Below are 26,437 nucleotides of genomic sequence, written 5' to 3' on the forward strand. Positions count from 1 at the left end.
CTTTCCCCACCCTAATACTCACTTGGAGTCCCTTGGGATTAGATGATGCCACCTGTCCCCTAGTCAAGGTCTTCTCTAGTGCCAACTGCTCTGTGCTCCGATGTCTGTCTCAACCCTCTTTCCTAAGGAATCTAATCACCCCTCCCCCTGGCCCCCTTAGGGGGAAAAAAAACCCCACAACATAATAATTTAAGACCTTGGACTAGAATGTTAATGGCACTGAAAATGTAAGCTCCCACTAACCCTACTCTGTTAGGTCTCTAGTGACAACCAGTACACCATCCCTCTCCCAACAGGGATGAATGGAGGGCAGGTGCTGGTGTACCCTAAAAAGCCTGATAAACAGCTTGTCTGGTCAGTAGTATATGCAGCAAGCCTTGTTGAAGGAGCCTATTATAGAAAAGTGCAAAGCTGCTTCTGGCCCTGGTTAGGTCTTCAACCTGACTGTGCTTGTCGGTAAGAAAAACATCCCAAGTGCTCCAACTACTCCCACCCTGAAGCCACGAAACTCTAAGTTGACTGAAAAAAAAAAAACCCTTTTTAATTTCAGTTAATCGGGAAGCTTTGTCCGAGCCCTGCCCATAAGGAGAAGAGACAACAGCTGCCTTTATTCTTTTGTTTTTTAAATCCACTTTTTAAAAAGTCAGCTAACTCTCTCTGTCACGGGCGTCCGGCTGTCCACAGGCTCCTCTCGGTTTGGCCTTGGCATGGAGGACGAAACAATGTCCTTTCGGTCTCCCTCTGCTCGATGTTTGAACTTTTCTGCTGCCGCAGTGGTGGTGGCGGTGGCGGCAGCAGCAGCTGTAGGCTGAGTCTTAGCGGGCTCCTTTGTGCAGCCATCACTCTCGGGTGGACCACCTCTTGGCATCTTCTCTTCTTTGCAAACTTTGCTGCTTAAGTCCTGAGGTTCAGGGGGGCTTTTGCTGTCCTTGGAGCTCTCTGGCTCAGGGTGAGGAAGGGGTGGGGCCTTGGGTGACTCTGAGGAAGGGTAGTAGTGGTGGTGGTGGTACTGTTGCTGCTGCTGTTCCTTTTTCGGGGGGGAAGAGGAGGTGCTACCACTTCGCCCTTTGGGACTGCTCTCTTTGCTTTTCCGACCTGGGCTCTTTCCAGGCTTGAGTCCTTTCCCACTCTTCTCCCCCACAGTTGAGACAAGCAGAGGCTTCACCACTTCCTTCACCTCGATGCTGACGGTTTCCCGGGTCTTCCGCTTTTTGATGGGCAGCACAGTCTCATGAATGGACCTGATGGAAGACTCTTTGATTGCTTTCTTCTTGGCTTCGACAGCAGCTGCAGCCACCATACTCCCTGGCTTACGGCCCCGTTTCTTAGGGATGACCTGTGGCTCGCTCTCAACTTTCCGCTTTCTGCCAGGGCGTTTGATCACCATGACTTGGGTGGATGTGGTGGCCCCACCCCCTTCAGCTTTCCCCCCAGGTGAAGGCTGAAAAGGCATCTTGACTAGGAGCTTCCCAGGACTTTTCTCAATCACCCTTTTGACCTGGACCCCCTCTGAGGCTGTTGCCCTGGGTTTCACTGTGCCGCTCCCTTTGGGCCGTCCCCTCCCTCGGCCTGTCCCTGGAGCCTTGGGGGATTTGGACTTCTTAGGTGGTTTCTGCTCTCGTCGGGAGGGGCTCCCTCTCCCAGTTACCGTGAAGTCAAAATCATTAGGGTCCAGGGAGGTGTCGCCTACCTTTTCGAAGTATGCAATCAACTCTACCTTGGAGCGAAAAGCTTTTCCCTGTGGACTGTGGAAGAGAAACAGAAAGAATGACCATTAACTATTATCCATGGAAATGTCATAGGTGGGAGAGGTAGAAGATGACAACGAATTCTTTTATAGAGAAGAAACTTCTCCCTTCAAGTCAAAGTGTGTTAAAAATAGAGGCAGAAGAGGGTCATGATGTGAGAACCAGTGCAGTGCAATGGAGAGAAAGCTGGATGATGAATCAGGAGTCTTGGTTTCTAACCCTGCCTCTATCATTACTGAGCTATGTGATCTTGGGCAAGTCACAACCTCTTTATGCCTCAGTTTCCTAATCTGTCAAATGAAAATTCATTCATCCAACCCTCATTTCTTCAGCACTGACTGTGTGCATAGCACTGTGCTGGGAGCTGGAGGAAATGCAAAATTTGAAAAAGATACTGTCCTCATGAACAGCACAGTCTAGGAGAGAGAGAAGACACAAATACAGATAATTCTAACACCCAATATTATATAAGTGAATCAGTAAGGCACAAGACGAAATGCTTCTGAGGGCTAAGGAGAAAGGTTGTAGTCATCTTGGAGGATTAGGGAAGGCAGCATTTGAGCTGGTCTCTAAAAGATGGGTGGAAATTCAGGGAGCAAAGAAAGAGAGGGAGCCATGTCAAACATATTTAGGCGGCAGCTGGTAGTCCTCTATGGTTGGAGCACATAGTATGTGGGGGGGAGCAGTATGAAATAAGGTAGGGTGAGGCCAGGTTGTAGAGGAGGAATTCAAATGTCAGGACAACTAGTGAGGATTTTACTTGGTAGGAAATAAGAGCAATGGAGTGTCATAAGCACTTCTAGGCAGAAGATTTCTTTCTTTCTTCATTCATTCATTCATTTTTAGAAGCACCAACAGTGAAAAGAATGGGTTGGAAAGAGGGAGAGAGAGAGGCAGGAGAATCTGAAAGAAATCTCTTGCAATGGTCCAGGTGGGTGCCAATAAAAGCCTACAATAGGGTGGGAACAGAGAGAAGAGGAAGGATGGGACAGGTATTGTGAAGGTTGTATCAATGAACCATGATAACCACCTGGATAGGAAAGGTAAGGGAAAGGAAAGAGGCCAAGAAAAATAAGATTCTGAATGTGGGAGACTAGAGGGGAGATGGGCTCAAGACAGAATTAGTGATGCCAGGAGGGAAAGTAGGTGTAGGGGGAAGAGAAACTCAATTTTAGACATACTGGGTTTTAGTTGCTGGTGGCATATCAAGGTAGAGGTAGCTTGCTGGCTATAGGGAGATGTAAGTCTGGAACTTGGAGGTTAGATTGGAGAAGCAGACTTGGAAATCATTCTTATAGAGGTGGTAGATGAAACCATGGGAGGGAATGAGATTGCCAAGGGAGAAACTGTAGGGAGAAAAGCGGGCCAAAGATAGTCTCTTGGAGAACACTCACTTTAAGGGGTTGAGAGAAAAGGATGACGATCTAGCAAAGGAGACAGAGAAGAAGCAGCTGGAGAGGTAGATGTGATGCCTCTAGGAGCATGTGGCGTCTCTGAAGCCAGATAGCAGGTCAGTGTCTAAAGCTGCAGAGAAGTTAAGGAAGAAGAGGAAAAAGGCCACTGGATTTAGTGACTGGTTGGTCATCAGTGCAGTTTCAGTAGAGTGGCTGGGGGAAAGCCAGATTGCAAAGGAGTGAAGGGAGAATGGAGAAATGGAGGCACTGGCTAGAGAGAATTTTTAAAAAATACTTAGCAGTAGAAGAGAGAAATGAGGTGGTAGCTGGAGAGAAGAGAGAAGGGTCATGAATAAGCTTTTTAAAGGATTGGGCAACCTGAATATACTTGGAAACAGGAGCAGGCGGGGGGGGGAGAGGGGGAGAGAGAGAGAAAGAAATTGTCAATGAATGAAAGAAAGGGAATGGCTTCTAGAGCAAGGTATTTGGGGAGGTGGGAGGGAAGGAGATCATAGGTTTAGAGCTAATGCCTTATAATTTTCCAAACATGCTTGTATACATTCTTATTCAATTTTCATAACAACCCTGTGAGCTAAACAGGCTAAGCAGACCTTGTCTCTCTGAGGCAGGGTGGCATATATGGGAAAAAGCATCGAGGCAGGGGAGATCTAGCTCTGAATGTAACATTGGATGTTTATTAGTTATATAACCATACATACATCACTTGACCTTCCTGAGTTTCAGCTTCCCCATCTATAAAAATGGAGATGAATGTATAAAGCACTTTGTAAACCTTAAGGCAATACAGAAATGTCAGCCAACTGCGTTACCTCTAAGATCTGAAACTTTGAAATTTTACTCCCTGCCTACAACCTTCTACCCTCCTACATCTCCCACTCACACTAAACTTACTTGGTCTTCCAACTATAGTCAGAGGAGGAATGAAATAAGTAGTTGGTGTGTCCTGGCAAAGGGACACCTCGACAGCTATTTGTCAGCCTGACACAAACAATGGCAAGGTCTGCCTGCCTTCCCAGGGCATGTATCCAGGATGTGACAGAAAGCCTTTTGAGAACTGTCAAATCTAACAACCACTAGCCAATTTGGGTGATTCATGTGTGTACAAATGATACCACAAGAAAGAACTTTAGAAGCACTGCTAGAGTGAGTATGAACTCCTGCGTAAAAAACTGAAGACCTTGGGTACCCAGGTATGGTTTTTATCACCACTATTTATTGTATTTGGTAGACTCAGAAGTGAAAGGAGGATTTGGGAAATTAAGAACTGTCTACTCTAAACACTTGATGTCTAAGAATAGGATTTGGATTTCTGGATCATGGCTTAAAATATAGGAATGACAGGTCTTGGCAAGGGGTGGAATGTCCTTCATATCAAGTGCACCCAAAAATATCTGCCTGGAGTCTTGTAAACTCTTTCACAAGAGAACTTTAAATGAAAAAGAGAGAAGGAAAAAACCCTTCACACAAAGCTGACAGACCTGGTACCAAAGAGATTAGGAGGTACAATGCAGAAGGCAGAACAGCAAAAGGGAGGACCAATAGTTCATGGTAGAAGAGAAGAGAACCCACAATGAAAGTCATGGCCTCAGATGTGCAAAGCAAGCTTAATGAACACTGCACCAGAGATATTGATGCAAGGATGAAAATGTGACCTCACAGGGAACATGTACCACTAAGATTTGGCTCCTGACTCTAATTTAGCTCTGAGAGGAATAGCAGTGAATATTAACCTGGAACCTTGGAGGAGAAACATAGTAGAAAACACCTGAGTGCAGATCAACAGATCATTTTGACAGAATGGGGAATCAGATGAGGAGTTTGGGCAATAGATCACAAACCTGGAATGGAAACACTGATACTGTAACATGGGGAACTCAACTATCTGGCCATTTGCTGGCACACTCTCATGGCCAAGAACAGGGCAGCCAATAAATTGGTGACCTGCCTTCATGATAACCTTTAAAAGGAAGAGGAAGTAACAAAGGGAACTACTATTCTGGACCTGATTCTGATCACTGAGTAATCAATACTGTTGAAGTATTAATGGCAGGAATCTTAGAGCCAAGGAACCACTCCAATACACAAATTGTGATAGCAAAGAAGAGGAAAGCCATGATTAAGGTGACATGTACCTTAGATTACATTTTACAGGAGAAAACAACATGTACATAGTGAAGTTAAAAAAATAATTCTGAGGGTGGGGAACATTAACAATTGAGGGGACCAGGAAAAGCCTTGAGTAGAAAAGCATGGTATTTTTTCCTTGAATGAAACTCCTCGAGGGCAGAGACTGGTAGTCTTTTTCTCCTCAGTGCCTGAAACATAGGAGGTGCTTAATAAATGCTTGACGGGGTGAATGAATAGCTCTACTATACTCCCTCTGGTCAAACCACCTGTGGAAGTGTATTCAGTTTTGGGTATGGAAGGGTATAGATGCGATGAAGCAGCACATTCTCCTTCACTGAAGGTTTCCAAGTTAGAGGCTGGCTGACACTTGCTGGGTATGTTAAAGAGAGAGGGATTACTGGTCAAGTATGGATTGGACAAGATGGCTTCTGAGATCCCTTCCAGCACTTAGATTCTGGGATAGTCTTGGTTCTTATGGTGGTCTGAATTAATTCCTATTCTCCAGGCCCATCTACCTTACTCTGGCTTTACTTGTCTCTATACATAGTCTTGATCCTATCACTGGCCACATAAATGTCTCATTTAACTATTTCTCTTCTCTATCACATAAGCTGAAACATACATGCCTACTGCCTACCCCAAATCTACTGTTTTGCAGGTTACTATCTAGGATTAACTAGTTGACAATCAGATGAAGCTCTTTTTTGTATCTCTTCAGTTAGATGCCTAAAGCTGGCCAAATATGCAAAACTTCTTTTAGAGGCTTATCATCCTTTCAGGTTGGGGTTATCAGTACTCTGTCAAAGGACAGTATATTCAGTAGCAATTGGTAATGATAAACAAGATACCTTACAACCTTGATGAGTTTTTTTTTCTTAAAGAATAAAATGTTTCTTAGGAAAAACTTGCTCTCCTTCACTGTGAAGCACTTTAAGTAATCCCTTGGGAGATCAGTTGGCATGACTAAATTTTATAGATGGGGGAAACAAGAGACAGAGAGGTTAATAATTTTGTCAAAAGCCAGGTGGTTCTTGCCTTTCCTTTTAAGCTTCTCTTTTTTTGGGGGGGCAATTGGGGTTAAGTGACTCACCCAGGGTCACACAACTAGTAAGTGTTAAGTGTTTGGTCTGAGGCTGGATTTGAACTCAGATCCTCCTGACTTCAGGGCCGGTGCTCTATCCACTCCGCCACCTAGCTGCTCCTGCCTTTCCTTTTAAGCCTGAGCTCAAATCATAACACCTATCTCAGTGGTTAGGATACTAGTGAGCTATAAATGGGCAGATCATGACAGCAATCTTGACTTAGCTTAAAATGGGTTTCTTCTGTCTTTAGAATGACAAAATTTTTAAGCAAGTTTTATGCTGGGCAATGTGTTCTTGAGGATAACATGTCCAGAAGATTCCTTGTTTCTTTGTCTTAAAGGACCCTACAACATTTCCCAAACTCTGGAGGGATTCAGGCAGCATGTATCCAGCATGGAACAGGAGAAAGAACAGTGAACCTAGTCAGGAGAGGCTCCGGTTCAAATTTGGGCTCTGCTGGGCATATCATGCTCCCTTTGGAAACTTTGGTTTTCCCAATTGCAAAATGGGGATACTAACCCATTTAACAAGGCTGTTGTTAGGAAAATATTTTGTAAATCTTATAGCACTATATAAAATGTGAGCTATTGTCATCTGACCAACTGAAGTTATTTTTTCGCTCAATTAGTGAGTGTGTGTCAGGTATAATATTTCCTCTAATTGCAAGTGAGAGGCTTTTTTTTTTTTTTTTAAACAGATAGAAACCCAGGAGGGGAGGTTATTGGGGATATTGAAACTGCTCTAACCTCTCTCTGATTTCTGCTAATCTTTTAAATATCAGTGCTGGAAAGTCAGGGTTTTCCTCATAATGAGCTGGTCTCAGGCAGGACCCAAGACTCAACTGTTTCAACAGTACAAACCCACTACAGCAACAACTGTTTCCACATGTGAACAGAATCAATGCGAAGGCAAGAAAGAAGAGGATTCCCTGGAGCCTTGGGAGTGGGGGCAGTTGTGTGAGGCACAGAACTCCTGAAAAGTCCCTCAAAGCTAAGTGTACCCAGAACTGGAAGCGAAGAGAGGTACACAGTGGGACACCCTTGCAACACCTTCTCCAACTACAGTGTGCAACACGCTATACAGCCAGCAGGCACATAACTGGGGGCACCAGCAAACTAAAAGGACAGAGTTGAGTTAGAAAACTTGCATTTTGGTTTGGCATAAGCTTGAGAAGACAATGATAAAAGAATCTGTTTTATAGGTAAGCTTCACCTATTATGTCAGGATGGATATTTTGAGTAACGTGAAAAGTATAAATACTACGGAGAATGAGTACGAAGAGTTTGGGAAAGGAGAAGAAAAGGAGATTTAAAATGAAAGTTTGGGTAAGAGAATTCTAAGCAGGTTGTGAGAATTTGGAAGCAGTGACTACTATGAACCAGTATGAGATTATTAAGAACAAGTCATGCTAGCCTAACCATTTCCTTTTCTGACAGGATTACTAGGCTGGTAATCAGGGGAATTCTATAGACATAATACATCTAAGCAAGCTATTTGATAACTCTTACAATAGCCTTGTAGACAACATAGAGAGATAAGGAATGGGTGACAGTATAATTAAGTAGATCTGGGCTTGGCTGAATGACCAGAAAATGACCAAAGAATGGTCTTTAAAGGACTGGTGTACTGGAAAGAGGGCACCTGCACAGAGAACCTTTGAACCTACTGCATCCAGCTTTTTTTTTTTTTTTTTTTTTACCAATGACTCAGGTGAAAGGCATAAACAATATACTTTCAAGTCTCAGAAGATAGTAAGATGGGAAGAATAACCAACATGTTGAATAACAGAATTGTAAACCAAAAAGATCCAACAGTCTGCAACAACGGGTTCTAGAAATAAAGATAAGTGGGGGAAAGATGTGTCTGGGCAACAGTTTATAAACTGGGCCTGAAGAAGAAATTTAGTGTCATCAATGCTGTCTTCAAATACTTGAAGGGATGTCATATGTCAAATCACTGTTATGCTTAATCTCAAAGGGCAGAACTAAGGCCAACTGCTGAAATTTTTAGGATGGTGTACCTTCCCCACCACCCCATGTAACCATGTAAACTCCCTGAGGGCACACATAGTAAGTGATTAATAAATATTTGCTGGATTGGCTTGGGAGCAAATTTCAGCTCAAGCTAAGGAAAAACTCCCTAATAATTAGGTTTATCTAAAGGTAGAACAAGTTACTTTGAAAATTAAAGGGAGAGAGGGGAAGCCAACTGGTTGGGGATATTGTAGAGAGGATTCAGATATGAGTTGGACTGGATGAATTTCAATGACCTTTCAACTTAGACATTGTTATTCTAGGATTTGAGGCCTGAATGTCAGGATCAGCCCACCTGTCATGCACCCTTGTAGCAAAGGAAACCCTGCTTCTTGGCTTATTTAACAATTTCACTAGGTCTGTTTTCTTTTGTCCCACAGAGGCCTCCAGCTCATTACATGATCTATCACAAGCCAAAGCATAAGTGGGGATGGTGGCTGCTGGTGGGTAGCAGATGTTCAATAAATGTCCGCTGAAAGACTTATTGCAGTGAAGCAGGGGAGGAGAAAAAGCCTGACCAAACAGAAGTCCTTTCAGGAGCCAAGAGAGGAAAGGTAAAGTAGGGAGTGAAGACAAAACATATCCATTTGACCATGAACTCTGTGTTTTGAGTGCCCAATCCTTACTCTTTTGGCTGTTTTAGTACAAGTCTAGCCTGGGGAAAATAACACTTGACACCATTTTAGCTACCAGAGGAAGACCAACAGAGATGCCACCATATTTGGGCAAGATGGTAAATTCTTTATTAAGATGAGCCAGATCAAGCTTTTGAGAATGCACAAGCGGTTACAAGACAGTGTCACAAGTGCTTTTGTGTATGAAATTAATCACTTCCGCCATTAAAATAACTGCTTCACAAGACAAGAAGATTTTCACACTATGATCTTCAGCAATCAAAACAAAATTTATTAGGATCTATGAACATGGATTGAATAGATGGCTAGAAATAGGGGAGCAAATAAAATAGTGTGCCCAAAGAGTAATTAATAACATAATAAAGGGCATGTTTATTTCCAAATATGTTTCTGGTACTGGCAATCCTGGACCAGAGAAGACAAGACAGAAGACGTATGGTCATCTGTCTATTTGGGAAACACCACTTTGCCATTACCATTGAGTGACTGGCTTCACACTGTTGGAAGGAGAGTTCCCAGAGGCCCTGTGCTGAGGCCAGAAGGTAAAACATCAGACTTTTGATTTCAGTGTCTTCATCTGTGTTTTAAGGAAACTAAGAGAGGGCTGGCTGCTAACAGATAACAAAAGGCAAAGCTTTTCTGAGAAACATTTAGATGATTGAAAAATTACAGTTTTATTGCTGCTGTTCAGTTGTTTTTCAGTTGTGTCCAACTCTTCATGTCCCCATTTGGGGTTTTCTTGGCAAAGATACTGGTGTGGTTTGCCATATTTCCTCCTCTAGCTCATTTTACAGATGAGGAATTGAGGCAAACAAGGTGAAGTGACTTAGACTTGCCCAGGGTCACACACTAAGTGTCTGAGGCCAGACTGGAACTCAGAAGATGAGTCTTCCTACAGTTTCATTGAGGAGTAGCAAATTTTTTTGTAAAGTACAATTCTTCAATAGAGCTTAGGTCTTGGGGCTCATGTGACCAGATCTAGTCATTGGAGAGTGGTGTTGATTAGGATTCTTTGTTAGGAGCACCTAGGAATATTTACATTCTCGGGATGGGAAGAATAATGCTCAGGACAGACAACAACAACAATCAGGTTGAAGGACAGCAGGGTTCACTTGGCCTATTAAAGCACTGAAACAATGGATTGCAAAGGGCTATTTCTTATATATAGGACAAATATCAGTGAAAAAGGACTAAACATTGATAGTTGAGGCCTCCTTGCACTTCACAATCTGTTATTATTGGATGTCTCCTTGGCCTCAAACCCACAATCATGCAACTAACCAGGATAACTGGGACAATTTAAAGAAACTCAGTATTAGCATAGTGGGAACTTTGGATGCATTAAAGCAGTGTGGGTCACACCATCCAGAGACCAGGGAAATGTTTGCACTAGGGAAAACACATATCTCTGGGGAAAAAAAAAATCACACCATTGCCAACTGGAAAATAAATATGGCTCTTATACCTGGGATACTTTAATAAAGATAACTACTTAATGTTTAAAGGGACCAAATGTCTAAGAAATGCTTAAGTTTGAACTCTATTAGGACTGGATTTTACAATTACCAGGGAAGCTTCATCATTTAAAACCACACCTGATGAAGTGCTATAGCAGGCTGTAACCCTATTCTGACCCTTGCCAAAAATCCTTTCAAGCATTAAATGGCATGTTTCCATGGTAGGGAGGTGAGGTGTGGTTAGTTTCTGTCCAGTAGTCTTCAGAAGAATTCTCACACTAACCAGCATTTTCATAACCTTTATAAGCTCATCCCAAGTCATTGGACATTTGTCCTTCTTTCCATTTGCCACAGCTAGAAGGTCAATCTAGCTGGCTGGCCAGGGACTTGGGTGTTCCTGGAATGCTTCTAATGGGAAGACTCATAGCTCTCCCTCCAAACACAAGTCTAGAAAGACTTTTAGTAGTTTAGTAGTTAGGGAGTTTGGGTCACTCTGCCACAGCTCTTTCCTACCTGTGTGAATGGCTAATTTTTTCAGCTTCTGTCAGACAAGTAGCTTGAATACAGGATCATGTCTTAAGACTGATAAACAACGAAAACTTCTGTCTGGTTAAAATAAATTCCTATTTACTCTCCATATTATTGCTCTCTTTTTGAATTCAGTTTCTAAGAAAGATGACCCCCCTGAGTGGCCTACTGGGTACTGGTCATGGAGGTACAGCCTATGGGGGGCCACTGGAATACAGTGGGAGATCTGGGTCACATGCAAGTGGCAACTGTTACTTCACATGATGCAAAGTAGAAGATACTCAAAACACAAACGGAGGGTCAAGAAAAGCAGGCCACTCCAATGCCATTCCCATCAGCTTCTGAGCATATTTCTAATCCCCCACCCAGTTGTCCCCTTCTCCTCATTCTTGTTCTTACTCACTTGATCAAATAGACATCGTACTTCCCGGCGGAGCGGCCTGATTTCCTCTGCTTGAGTTTTCTTGTCCAGCCCTCTGGCAGCGTGGGATCATCATACATGGGCCCCCGATCTCGGATGATAGAACGCCGTTGCTTAGGGGAAGCTGAAGCTTCAGGTGCAGCAGGGGCTGACCCAGCCTCTTCTGATGTTTCTGCTTTTCCCGCCTCTGCTGGCTCAGCAGACTGGTGTGATGATGGCTGTGGGAATTCATGTTTTCCTTCCTTCTCCTCCTTTTTATCCCTCTTCAACTTTCTGAACTTCAGGGGTTTATCTCTGAGGCCCTGGAGGTCTTGGTCTTCAGACTGTTCTTCCCTGAAGCATTAAATAATCATGTAAGTATCACAAGAACACCACAATCTGCAGAATGTTAAACAATGGGGAGCCCAAGGAACTCTGCAACCATAACTGAAATTCAAGGTATGCTTTTTCCCCATCCAATAATCCCAATCTTTCTGTTCTTTCCTGATGGCCAAGCAGTCCATGAAATTGGAGGCCTCAGTCCTAGGACAGTTTCCTACCATGCTGCAGCAACAATTACAACTACTTGAAGCATCTGTGATTTCATCACTGTGGAGAACTACCAATGTGGGAACACCACCCCCACCCCAGTAATGTGGATCACAATCCATGACTTAGTGGATACAAGTCTGGGAAAGTTGCTTGAGGCATGGAAAAGATAAGTGCCTTGTCCAGAGGCATTTACCAGAAAGTATCAGGGGTGGAATTTGAACCCAGGTCTTCCTGATTCCAAGTCATGGACTCTATTCACTATGTCATCTTATCACTCACTCAACAACCCATCTTATTATAAGAGTTTGGAGGAAGTAGGAGACCAAGGCAGTTTGTTTGGCTTCCAAAGCCTAGTCTGAGGCAGATGGCATTTAGCTTATTGGGAAGTCTTGGCTGCCAGATAGGGAGGTGCCCCCAAATGAAGAAGAGTAGAGAGGGTGGTCTGCTTCAGGTTGTAGGTTTGGATCCCAAAGACTGCTGCACTTGGTCTACAAGTGTGAAGACACACCCATCAAGACTGTGTCCAATTAAAAATGGACTCAACTTTCCATCTCTGAGTATAACATTTCTGGCAGAAATTAAATTTTGCCCTGTGGTATCTTTGGTACCAGCAAATAGAGAAGTTCAACATTCAAAAAAAGGCTGCCCAATATCCTGGATACAGGCTGGAAGGAAATGATCCTGGGTCCTGGTTGCCTTAATGATAATACTCTAATGGCAGAAAGATTGCCGTTGGTATGGTTTCATTTTGCTGAATGAGTCAACATGCAGACATGTGACATGATGTCACACTTCCGCTGGCATGTGAAATCCCATTATTTCAGCACTAAGCAAACAGCACATCTTTTCCCTGTTGGTCAAAAGCAGTCACTTCCCTAGATAGTGGGAATTGCAAATTTCTTTCTTTCCTTAGGGTTGAACTCTACCCTGCAGATGTCAATACTTGGGTCAGGCCTCACCAGTGAGGTCCCAACCTACTGGGTAGAACTTTGATTCAACTGAAGAAAGAATGGTGACATGATTCCAGAGTAGCATGGGGATTAAGGAAAAACCAGTACCATTTCTTTGTCTCACCACTGGTAAGACTGGTACTGCTTATTTAGGCAAAAGGACAAGAACAGAATTTGGGCTAAGAGAAGCTTAGAGAAGGAACAAAAAAAATTGGATCCCCTACTAAAACCTGCTGATTCATAGCTCTTTGCCAACTGTCCACTTCTTTACTCTCAAGGTAAAACAGAAGACCATCCTTCTCTCCCATATTTTCTAGCGACCAGAGAAATAGCATATTCTATTACAGTTCAGCACATTAGGTACTACCATTTCTCCCTGCCCTCTTGGTTTGGGCTCATGAACAAGTGGCTTCTGTCAGTACTGTTTAAAGGTCGCCTTGGCCCCAAATTGCTGGGTATAGAGTTCTTAGTAGTGGACAGACTATAGTCACCACTTCCTCACAATTTAGAACATCATCCAGTTTGAATACCTGCTCTCTAGTTTTTTTTTTAATTTAATTTTTTTTTTTTTTTAGGCAATTGGGGTTAAGTGACTCGCCCAGGGTCACACAGCTAGTAAGTGTCTTGAGGCCAGATATGAAGTCAGGTCCTCCTGACTCCAGGGCTGGTGCTCTATCCACTATGCCATCTAGCTGCCCCGACCTGCTCTCTAGTTGCAAGAACCCTATGGTATCTGTCAAAGCAACACTGATACTAAGAGGTTATATTTTACTTCTCTAGAATTACCTTTTATATACATGACTATTAAAACACTAATGCTGATTAGCACTACTACCTTGTTAAATGTGAGCACCTAGTATTATACCTTAGGAGACTGGTAATATTTTAAAGGTGTGAAGGTTGGCAGGGTTGGACTTCCAATAATGACTAGGCAGAGAGAGATGCTATGATGGGGATTTTCAACCAAATGAAACCATTTGGTAAAAGAAACAAACAAACCAAAAAACCAACCTGGTAAATCTTGACCCAACAGGAAAGCTTTATTATAAGTACATGTATGTAGACAATAGCAATAAAGCAAGGTATGTGTTGGTTTGGCCTAGGCTTGAATAGGAGGAAGAGAGCAGGTAAGATCACATTTGGGAAACTGTATAGTGTTTTCAACAACTATAAGCTATCCTTGCTGCAAAACCCCATCCATCCATCCATCCATCCATCCATCCATCCATCCATCCATCCATCCATCCATCCATCTATCTGTCTGTCTTTTCTTTTGGAGGCAATCAGGGTTAAGTGACTTGTCCAGGGTCACACAGCTAGTAAGTCAAGTGTCTGAGGCTGGATTTGAACTCACTGACTCCTGGGCCTGTGCTCTATCCACTGTGCCACCTATCTACCCCAAAAATTCATTTTTAAAAAGAAACAAACCAAAAACAAACAAACAAAAATACTGGAAGAAGGTGTTCAGTGAATTATAACTATGCCACTTAGTTGCCTTATATGTTGATATTTCTTATACATACATATATAAATATACTCTAAACATATTATATATGTATATACAATATGTACGTATAAACTTTATTTTGAAGTTCCTTACTAAATATTTTTGGAATTTGTTACTTTCACTATAAGGTACTCAATTGAGGTGCTTCCATTACTGGGACATTTAGAAAACCAATAAAATCATGTCTGGTACCTTAGTTGAGCTCCTTGAAAAACACTAAATCCAACTTAAATAGCTGTCAGAATATTCAGCCCTCATGACTGAGCCATGCCAATAATAAAAACGACAGTGCTACCAAATTTAATTTACAATTTTAACGCTATACCAATCAAATTATTAAAGAGATACTTTAAAGAATTCAATGATAACAAAATTCATTTGGAAAAAATAAAAGCTCTAGAATATCAAGGGAAATGATGAAAAGATGTAGGAATGAAAGGAGAACAGCACTTCTAGACCTCAAACTATATTATAAAGCAAGCAGTCAACAAAACCATCTGATTTGGGTTAAAGAATAGAGAGAGAGAGATCAATGGAACAGACTAGACAAGGAAGAATCAGAAACAATGAAAATCAATAATCCAGCGTTCCATAAAATGGAAAACATCAGTTACTTAGGCAAGAACTTCCTATTTGATAAAAACTGTGGGGAAAAGCTAAGCAGTTTGGCAGAAATTAGGCTTAGACCGACATCTTACACTATATTTCACAATACATTCTATATGGATATACGACCTTAATATTAAAGATAACATTATGAAAAAATCAGAAGAGAAACAGATCACATACCTCTCATGGCAACGGGTAGGATATGTATTCTTAACCAAAGAAGGATAGAGGCAATTACAAAAGATAAAATAGATAAAGCTGATTGCAGAAATGCTTTGGCACAAATAAAATTAATGCACCTAGAGTAAGAAGGAAAGCAGTCAAATTGGGGAAAAATTTGTATCAACTTTGAGTAAGGGTTTGGTGATGTGTGTATGTGTGTGTGTGTGTGTGTGGTTCTCAAATGCAGAACTGCATAACAACCATTTGAAAGAATGCTCCAAAATCACTAATAATAAGAGTAATACAAATTAAAACAACCCTGAGGTTTCATCTCACACCCTGAAAATTGGCAAAGATGATAAAATATAGGACAAATCAATGTTGCAGGGGTTGTGGGAAGATAGATACACTAGTAACATTACTGGTGGAGCTGTGAATCCATACAACCATTTTGGAAAGCAATATAAAATTATGCAAATAAAGTGACTAAAATTTCCATACTCTTTGACCTAGAGCAATAGAATCGCTGCTGTTCAGTTGTTTCAGTAGTGTCTGACTCTTTGTGACCCTATTTTGCTGTTTTCTTGGCAGAGATACTGGAGTGGTTTGTCATTTCCTTATCCAGATCATTTTACAGATGAGGAACTGAGGCAGAGTTAAGTGACTTGCCCAGGGTCACACAGCTAGTAAGAACAGCCAGATTGGAACTGATGATCAGTCTTCCTGATTTCAAGTCTAGTTCTCTATCCACTGTGCCACCTAGCTGTCCAAATGGAATCATTACTAGACTTATACCTCAAGGAAGCCATTGATAAGAAGACCTTATATATACCAAAAAATTTATAGTAGCACTTTTTAACAGCAAAGAATTCTAAATAAAGTAAATGCTCATAGATTGAGGGATGTGGTATATAATATAATGGAATATTAATATGTGATAAGAAATGACAAATGTGATGTATACAGAAAAGCACAGAAAAATCTACATGAAATGATTCAGAGTAAAGTAAGCAGAGCTTACACACACAGACTGCAACAATGGAAATGGAAAGAACAACCATACACAAAATTTAAAAGAACAAGTATGGCTTGAAAGAGGAAGACACTTGCAGAGGTAGGATGTCCTCAGGTGTTGCACACTGGACATATTTTCAAACTTTTCTGATCTACTGATAAGTTATGTAGGTTTTTCCTTCCTCTTTTTGGTCTTTAAAAAATGCTACGTTATATGGGACGGATAGGACACTGGGGAAATCCATAGCAATGTAAAAAAACATCAATAAAAACTTTTTTTAAAAAGATGTTGAACCAATGAATTGTATAGTCAAATGTAATTAACTCCAATGACTCGCTATTACCTCCAGGATCAAATGCAAAACCCTCTACTTGGCATTGAAAGTCCTTCTTTTGAAACCTAGCTTCCTCCTACCTTTCCAGCTTTCTCATACCTTACACTCTTTGGTTCTGTGACACTGGCCTCCTGGATATTCCACGGACAAGAACTACCTTTTGCCTCTTTTTTATATCCCCAGTTCTTAGCACAGTGACTGGCACACAGGAGGCATTTAAGAAATGTTTAGTGAGTAATTTTCATCATCATCATCATCATCATCATCATCATCATCATCATCATCATCACAATCATCGTTCAAAACTTCCTGTTTCAGCAGCTCTAACTTGAAGAGCTAACACCAAAACTCTCAAAGCAAGAATAGCAGTTATTTATTAGCTCCAAGTCAATCCATGGTCAGGGAGATAACTTCCTTCTGGGTAAGGGCAATTGTTTTTTTTGAAGAAGAGGGTGGGAGTGGTTAACAAGTTGAATTAAATAAAGGTTAATACTAGTAACATTGATTTTATGCAGGCAAAATGTCAAAGCAGAATTTGGGATTCAACATACAAGCTGCAGACTTATCTCATATATTCTCCCTCTTAATTAGAACATACTCTATAGAATTTTATGCATCTTAGCTGTTGAGCTAAGAAATCTGGTCATAGCAACCCTTAGCCACTGTGTCCCTATGTTCATATATACAGTACTCTGGAGTGAGCTAAGCGTAAGCATGTTATCTTGGGCAAGGCAGAGCAGACAAAAAACAATGAATTTCATAGCCAACCCACTAGGCTCTATATAACACAAATACAACATGTATTTTCTAGGAGCCTGAAAGCCAGCAAATCTCTAATCTCCACTAAAATCCTCTGCTGATGCCTCAACTATGTAACGTAACAAAACAAAGTGTCAAAGGTTAAACCAACAAAGTACAAGCACAGCAGGTCTTACCAAGCTGGAAAAGCTTTGGACTATATCTGTTATCCAAGGAAGAGCCTAGCAAAATCTGGAGAGGGCCATTATCAATTTGGCCAGAGTGATAACATTTCTGGCTATAGTAACTTACAAAAAGTATCTCCTCAGGGTTTTGATCTGTACCGATGCTCACAGAACTAGCCAAAAATTAGAGATCATTGAAGTATTAGGTCATTTTATTAAGGCCAGAGGTTAGGGGATAGGCTACATCTCTAGCTAGGAAAGAGTAGGTTTTCTTCACCAGAAAAAAAAGAGGGCAAAGAGAAAGTATAGCAAATCAAGGAAAAAAAAACTCCATTACCTGACCTCTTCATTAACCAAAAAATTTTAAAAAGAAAAACATGGATGTACTTTGCCACCTCACTATTAATGAAAATAAAATTTCCCAACTATTGATTGGAAGAGATAGGAAGCTCCCACTTTGACCTGGGGAAAAAATCTCTTATAAACTCCAATTAAAACAAAACAAAACAAAACAAAAACCTGCAAAAGGGAAACGCAGTTCTTTCTTTTGTAAAAGTCTTCTTCATCTCTAATAAAAGGAAATTACATAAATAATGAATGAAATGAAAGATACTTCCTAAAATCATACATAAGCCTCTCCTCTTAGAATCATCAGATAAAAAGTGCTCTACTCCTAAGAAACTCTATCTCCTTAATTTGCATAGTACAACAGAAGATAAGCTGGAATTGGAATTCAGCCTGGAAAACCCCAGCAGGTTCAAGTGAACCCAGGCAATAAGCAAAGAACATGCTAATTAAGAGCTACTGTGGTGTCTTTTTCTGCTGTATAGTTACTTTGTTTATTCCAGGGATGAAGGAGAGAAATCAACAACAAAGAAGTCATTTATTAAGTGAAATGTACAAAGCACTAGGTTAGATTCTGAGTAAGATACAAAGGTTAATTAATTAGCAAAACGGCATTTTTGCCCACAAGGTACTTACAAATTAGCTGGAGGAAGGGGAGATAAGACACAAATAATCATGCAAAATAAGCACATGGTGAAGTCCCTAAGAAAGGTACAAAGTGTTAAGAAAAGTCTTAGGGGAGAGATAACCTCTGACTTAGGACAACAGAGAGGGTGTCAGGGTGTCATTTCAGCTAGGTCCTAAAGAATTTTATCCTAAGGGGGCAGTATGGTATAGTGAAAGAACAGTGCATTTGCAATCAGAGAACCTGGGTTCAAGTTTTCATCTCCTTATCTGTAACGGCTCTTATAGGAGCGAATTCTAGGATTTTAGAGCATCCCAAATATAAGGAATAGTGTGAACAAAGGTACAGAGGTAAAGAAGTTTGGAGTGTAGTTTTGAAAGTGAACAATACACTTTGGAATAAGAAGGGTACTAGTAGGAGATAAGTTAGAAGAGTAGGTTGTAGAGAGACCAAGGAGGGCCTGGAGTTTTGGCTTTATTCAGTGGGCCATAGGGAACTACGGAAGGCTTTGGCAGCAGTGTAAAAGTTGGATGAGAGGAAATAGTCCTGACAAAGGCAATGAAGCCCTGGCCTAAGGTGATGGCTATGAGAAAGGAAAGGAGGGAATGGATTTAAAAGATAATGGAGACATAATCGGCAAATTTGGTAAATAACAGGATGTAAGGGAAGAGGGGATGAAAACAAGGTTTCCAGACTAAATGGCTGAAAAGATGGTGCTATTATTTACAAAAATAAGTTAGGAAGAGGAGCAGGTTTCAGAATACACTTAAAGAGTTCCGGTTTTAGATGTGGTAAATATAAGGTGCCGGAAGGATATCCAGGAGAAGCTATCCATTAGGCATTAGATATGTGGGACTGAACCTCAGGAGATCAGTCAGGGCTGCCCTGAATAAAAGCAACATGACATAGTAGGAAGAACACTGGATCTGTTTTTCAAAGGGCCTGGGTTTTAACTCCACCGAGTCTGCTACTAAATACCTGTGTGAGCTGGGAAAGATCACTTCCTTTCTTGGTGCTACAGTGTCTTCATTTGTAAAAGGTGGGAGTCAGTCCCCTCCAATTCCAAATCTATGCTCTTAGATGAAACCCTCTTCCAGCTCTAAGTCCTCTGATCCCAGGTGACAGATGGGCATACAAAGGGCAAGCACATCGAATAAAAAGGCTTAGGTCAAGCCCATAAAGGACATATCCAATAGAGGGCTCGGCAAGAAGAGAATTAAAAGAGGAATGCTTAGAGAGCTTAGGGGAGCAGAAAGAGTTCAGTCATAGAAGCCACTCACCGGAAGACAGGTGAAACACAACTGAAGCATAGAAGAATAAAGATGGAGAAAAGCCTGCTGAAACTGGTAGGAGGGCTTCACTGTGGACCTTTTGAGATGACAGTGGGGGGGAGATGGCTTCTTAGTAGCCAATGTTGCTTTAGGTTGACACACAATGGAATGGTGGGCGGGGCAGGGATCTGGCCTGATTTCCACTGCAGTCCTACACCAGAAGGATTCTTGGGGCTGACACACCAGATCCAAATCAAGGATTCCACAGTTACCGGATGATAGCTATTGTTCTGACTCCATAGGAAGCAAGGCTAACTTCCAAAAGTACTGATTACCCATTCCATTCCTCCAACTAAATTCAAGGTCAGAAGTGTAACTTTTAAACACCCCCATCTTTCCTATTTTTTTCTTGTCTCCTTTGCTTTCATGTTCAGTGCTGCATGACCTACCTTTCTTGGTGTTTAAAAAATCCTCAGCAGTGAGCCAGCCAGCCAACTGCTGAGAGGCTACCCTCCTCAGCCACCAGCCCTACTGCTGCTACCTCAGCAGCTCTTGCAACTTGCAACCTTCTTGGCTGGAGCTAGGGACTGAGCATAGTTTAATTAATGGGATATATAAATGACCAGGGATAGAAGTCCTAATATATGCCAAACAATATAAGTTAGGCTTTCAAGTGATTAAAACTCAACTTTCATCAACATTCCTGACAAAACAAATTCAAGCTAGATCAGATACTCCAATAGAAGTGGTCGGCAATGGAAGGCTTTTGGGAATGAAGAAATCTGAGTTGTTAGGGGAAAAATCACTATCTACAATGCCCATTACATAGTCCAGGGGTCTAACATTTGATGGTTGGGGGGGGGTGCTACCCAAATTATTTAAACGGAGGACACAAAGAATATATTCATCTCTTTTAAATCCAGTAAAACAGCCTGGTAGACTAGAAAAAAGCAATCACTATTTAGAATTCAGTGACACTGGTCAATAATTGAACAACCCAGAGGATGAGCTGCTAAGGAAGCTATACTGACAAAGGTAACTACTGTCCTTATGAGAGAATAGAAAAGTAAGGGCAATGATTATTTCCCATTGAGGTCTTTTTCTTGAAGAGGAGGCTTTTGGCCACAACCCTACTATCACCACAACTTTCTTCAGTAGGTTGGGATGGCCACTCTCCAACTTGGCAGAATTGGAATTTCAGTAGCAAATGAAGGGTTTAGAAAGGAAAAAGAGGCATCAAAATTTTAATCCCTTATCAAAAGGATAGTCAGAAGCCACAGTGATAGTAGGAAGCCATCACCTATGGCAAACAAGATCAACTAAAGGGGAGTGAGTAGCAAGAGGAATAGTAGGCAGGATACAACTGGCTTCTCTCGTCCTCCCTCTTTTATTTCTTTCTTTTTTTTTAATAACATAGTCATTTCCCAGTATGAGACTCTCCCTATGAGCTCTCCTCCCCTCTTCCAATAGAATTCACCCCTGTAACAAAGAAAAACAGTCAAGTCTAGCAGCATACCCGACAGGTCTACTTCTGCTATGGCTACTCTAAGAAGGAAAAGGGATCCAGGGGTCAAGAATGTTCCAGGGTTATGTAACAGAATAAAATGCATTCATTCTACTGGTTTTCTTCATATCAGACTGAAATGTCATCATGGCTTAGCTTGCAGGAAACCATTCATCATTAAAAAGCAAATTCCAAATATGTTCCCCAAAATGTCCAACAGATAACTTCAATAAAGCTTTCATTATAGCAAAAATGCTGCCAAAGATAAAACAGGCCAAATGAATTCTACGTTACTAGGTTCTAACAAGAAGCAATCTAAAAGGCTTTCAAAAAATATATAATTTTATGAAAGTATCCAAAGCCTAGAAAATGAAGCTCAAAATGGAAATACTCCTTGAGCTCAATTTCATGCCACTGTGATGTAGCAGACTTAGGGCATAAAACAAAGCCAAGGTACAAAAACATCCATCTGCACAGCTTTATTGAAAGCAAAAGCCTTGTGGCCTCAATACTCTTACTTGTATATAACACTTGTCAAAGATGACACAGTAGTGCTACTAAGGCATAGTCACAGCTGAAAACAGCAATAATGCAGGTAGCATATATTGGAGCCCAAGGCCCAAGGTAGAAATCCAAGGGGATCTCCCTGATATTGAAAGAAAAGAGGTTCAGACCTAAAGCACTATAGCTGAGATGGGATTGGTTCTTCCAGGTTTTAGACAGGTAGCTAAAAGAGACTTCCCTCTAAAGCAAGTTCCAAATTTAAATCTCAACCCAGTCCCATTACGTTTGTCTCTCCCCCCAGCCAAAGGCCTGGCCACAAAGAATTCCAGGAAGCTTTAGCTTCTGTTGAATCCTGCACTTTATAGTTTGTATCTTTCCTATTAATGTATAACATATGACTATTCTCTTTTTCTCATATAAATTATCAGCAACTTTCAATACCAATAAACTAGAGTGCTTGTAAAATGTATCTGGAAAGCTCCATTCCTTCTGCCTCTAGCATGAGGTAAATTCTCCTTGTTCACCCTGAGAGCAGCAGAATCTTCCCTGCATTAATCAATGAACAGAACCAATGGCCCCCCCAGATCTCTTGCCTTGGTTCCTATCACACAGGAAAGATAACTAAGACTAAAAGCAGTGGGCAGGGGGAGGGTAAAATAGGATAGGAATCTAGAATCCCTGCTTCTGGAGTTCATTCTTCTTTGCTGTCAACCACAATATAATTTTTCATTCTCAATTCTTCAGAAGGTACAAAAAAAGGCCTATGCTTCAAAAACAAACAAACAAACAGTTCACATGAACCAAAAGCAAATCCACCCCCAACCCCCACCCTGGTAAAAGTGACCACTGCCACCAGGAGAAAATTCCCCATCCTTCTGGGTGAAGTCATGTCTGTATATGATGGGTGTCCCACAGGGCTGTCCTCTGTCCTCTTCTCTCTTTATAGACTGTGAGCTTGTTGAGAATAGACTGTCTTTTGCCTTTATTTGTATCCCTAGTGTTTATTAGCATAGTGCTTAATAAATGTTTCTTGATTGAATGACTAACCATACTACCCCCACATACAAGCAAGCAAACTCCCCTAAAACATAGCAGAGACTAAGGCTATTCTAACTATTTTAACTTGCTGAATCACCTATTTCCCACCTAACAAGCAAGTTTTGCAATACTTGCCAAGTATTCATGGGGCAAAGGAGGTATCAATATAAGAATAAGTGGGACAGAGGCCAATTTGCAAATAATGTGGGTAGGAAGTGATTAAAGAATAGGAACAAGGTTGCCATACTCTGGATTGTACCACATTCATCTCATGGTTAACTTGTAAGCTCAGAGTGAGGGTAACTCTAACAAACACAGGCAGAAAACTTATTTAGTTCAGATAGTCCTGGAACTTGATGAACAATCTGTAAATAAAACAGAAAGCTGCTAGGTCCATATTTTAAGTTGTTCTGTCTACTCTAGATGTAATGGCCTTTTTCTCAATGCTTAGCCTTCTGGACTACTGTAGCATTTGATACTGTTGATCTCTCTTTCCTCTGTTTTCTTCTTTCCTTTTTTTTTTTAAATGAAGATAATTTTTTTTTCCCAATCAGCAAAAATCAATCAATCAATCTACCTTCTCATCTTCCCTCCCCCAACTGAGAAAGAAACAAAAAACCAAAACCCCTGTTACAAACATGTATAGTCAAGCAAAACAAAGTTCTGAATTGGCTGTGTCCAAAAAAAAATATGTTTCAATCTGCACTCATAGTCTTTTCACCTCTCTAGCAGGAGGTGTAGCATGTGACTAAGTCTTTCAAAGTTAGTTGTTCATTTTTAAAATATTGTTGTTATTGTATAAATTGTCTCCTGGTTCTGTTCAATTCACTCTGCATCAGTTCATACAAGTCTTCCCAGGTTTCCCTGAAACCAACCTCTTCGTCATCTTACCACATAATTCTATCATATTCATAAACCATAACTTGTTCTGCCATTCTCTAATTGATGGGTATTCCCAGCTTCCATTTCTTCGCCACCAAAAAAAGAAGTACTAGAAATATTTTTGCATAACCTTAGAGCATGTCTTGTTTAGGACAAATTCCTCCCTTAATCTACTCTCTAATTCCCCCTTCTCTCCATTCCTTCCTATTTCTCTGTTGAATGAAATGTATTTCTGTAGCTAACTCTGTGTGTGTATATTCTTCCCTCCTTTGACCAGTTCAGATAAGAGTGAGGTTCAAGGGGCAGCAACTCTCCCCACTCCTTCCTCATTTGGATAGACTTCTACTTGCACACCCCAATTATGTGAGAAAATTTTCCCTAACCTAACTCAAAGATCTATATATTTGGTTCTAGCCTCTCTCTTCATTTCAAGCACTGCATCACCAACTGCAAATGGACATTTCCAAATAGATATCCTGTAGGCATTCAAATTCAGTATGTCCAAAATAGAAGCACTATTGTTCCTTCCAAGACCTCCCTCCTTCCAAACTTGTCACCTATGTTTGTGACCTTTGTATCATGCTCAACTCATTCTTATTCACTCCACATAGCCAATCAGTTGTCAAACTTGTCATTTGTACCTTCACACATCACCTTTATTACATATCCTCTTCCCTCCACTCACAGTCACCACCCTAGTTCAGGCTCTTACTGGTTCTTATTCTGACACTTTTAAATTAAAAAAAAAAAAAAATTTTTTTTTCAATTAATGAAAAACTGCCTTCCCCAATTGAAAAAGAAAGAAAACAAAAACCCTTATAACAAATATAATCAAGCAAATTATATAATACAATATAAAAAAAATCAAGCAAGAAAAATTCCCACATTGTTCATGTCCAAAAATGCAAGTCTCATTTTGCGTCTTAAGTCCATCACCTCTCTGTCGGGAGGTGGGTAGCATGTTTCATCACGAGTCCTCTGGAATTGTGGGTAGTCACTGCATGGACCAGAGTTCTTAAGTGTGAACAAATACAAAGTTAATTACATTACTAAATTTAAAATAATAACACTTCCTAAATAAAGTATAAATTTTAAAGCAGTACAGACCTGAGTCATAAATCACAAATATTTATATAGCACTTTAAGGCTTGCATACTTATCTCATCTGATCCTTATAATTACTTTTAGGGACTACAAGATTCTCATTTGACAAATGAGGAAACAGGCTGAGAAAGGCCAAGTGACCTCTGATCCATGCTTATATAGCTAGATGACAAAAAAGGGGAACAATCATTATTGAAGGGGCCATGGGAAGACAGGCATACCCCTATCCCATTAAATTCCATTCATGCTAGGGGTTACAATTATTCTCCATTAATGAGAAATTCCCAGTAAGACCAAATAAACAAAAACAAAAACAAAAGCAGGAAGAATCACTATTGAAGGGGCTGTGGGAAGATAGACATACTACTACACTGTTTCTGGGATTGTGAATTGGTCTAATCTTCTGGAAATCAATTAGGAATTATGCAACTAAAGTAACTAAACTGTCCGTATACTTTGATTCAGTGATCCTACTTCTGGGCATATAGCCCAAGGAAGTCAAAGAAAGAAACAGAGGTCTAAAATATGCCAAAATATTCATAGTAGAACTTTATAGTAGAAAAGAACTAGAAACATAGTGGGTATCCATCAATTGGGGAATGGTTGAAAAAACTTTGGTATGTGAATAAAATAACAGAACATGATTAACAACGAACAAATTATTAACAAATATAAGGAATTTTGAGAAAACATGTTAAAATTTGAAAAAGCTCATTCAGAATGAAATAAACAGAATCAAAAGATCAGTATATATATGATGACAACAATGAAAATGTAAAATTCACTAAAAAGAAGTGAAATTCTAAGTAACTGAAAAACCAATGAAAGAACCAGAGAAAAGATAACAAAACTTCCTTCTCTCTTCATGGCAAAGAGGTAGGGGCCTGCTAGGACAAAATGTTTTATACACGGTCAGGTGTGGTTACTGTACTGGATTTTTTTCTCAGTTGTTTTTATTTGTCACAAAAGAGAGAAGGGTTTTTTTTTTTTTTGAGTCTCCTTCCTCCAAAATGATGGTGCTGCAAAGACAAAAGGTATCAAAAAGTGTAATTTTAAAAAAGATTTAAAAGTCCCCTAAGGATCTGTCCTTGTCCCTCATCTCCTCTCTCTCTTTCTACCTCCCTCTCTTTATGATCTCATTAGTTCCCACAGATTCAATTATCATCTCTGTGCAGATAATTTTCAAATCTATTTATCTATCCCCAACCTCACTGACCTCAGCTTCACATTACCAACTGCCATTTCAAAGTGGATGTCCCATGGACATCTTAAACTTGACACAACCAAAACTGAACTTGTTATCCTCCCCCCTCCCCAAACCCTCCCCTCTTCCAAACTTCCCTATTACTGTTAAGGGTACCACCATCCTCCCAATCACTCATGCTCATGACATGACCTCAAGTGTCATCCCCAACTCCTCACTCAGACTCACCCTGTATATCAAATAAGTTGCCAAGAATGTCATTTCACATGTCTCTGATATATCTCTTCACTCACACCGTCGCTACTCTGTTGCAGGCCCATATCACCTCCTACCTGGGCACCTGAAAATAGCACTTCAATCCATCTTCCACTCAGTTCTAAAGTGATTTGCCTAAAAAGCACAGGTCTGAACAAGTTTTCCCTTTACTCAGTAAACTCCAATTGCCCTCTATTACCTCGAGGACTAAATATAAGATTCTGTTAG

The 26,437-nt window shown here is 40.7% G+C and overlaps 1 protein-coding gene across 1 annotated transcript in view; it reads right to left on the bottom strand.

Moving 5' to 3' along the window:
* Window positions 1–582: 582 nt before the first annotated feature.
* Window positions 583–26,437, bottom strand: part of MECP2 (methyl-CpG binding protein 2) — an 86,860-nt gene continuing 61,005 nt past the window's right edge. Inside the window, exons 2-3 of the mRNA XM_027845764.1 lie at window positions 11,429–11,779; window positions 583–1,745 (exon numbers count right to left, since the gene is read on the bottom strand). Coding sequence (XP_027701565.1) covers window positions 644–1,745; window positions 11,429–11,779 — 1,453 coding nt within the window. The 3' untranslated portion in view covers window positions 583–643. The remainder of the gene's footprint in view (window positions 1,746–11,428; window positions 11,780–26,437) is intronic.

Source organism: Vombatus ursinus, unplaced genomic scaffold, assembly GCF_900497805.2.
Source record: "Vombatus ursinus unplaced genomic scaffold, bare-nosed wombat genome assembly UNPS02015024.1, whole genome shotgun sequence".
NCBI classification, from domain to species: domain Eukaryota; kingdom Metazoa; phylum Chordata; class Mammalia; order Diprotodontia; family Vombatidae; genus Vombatus; species Vombatus ursinus.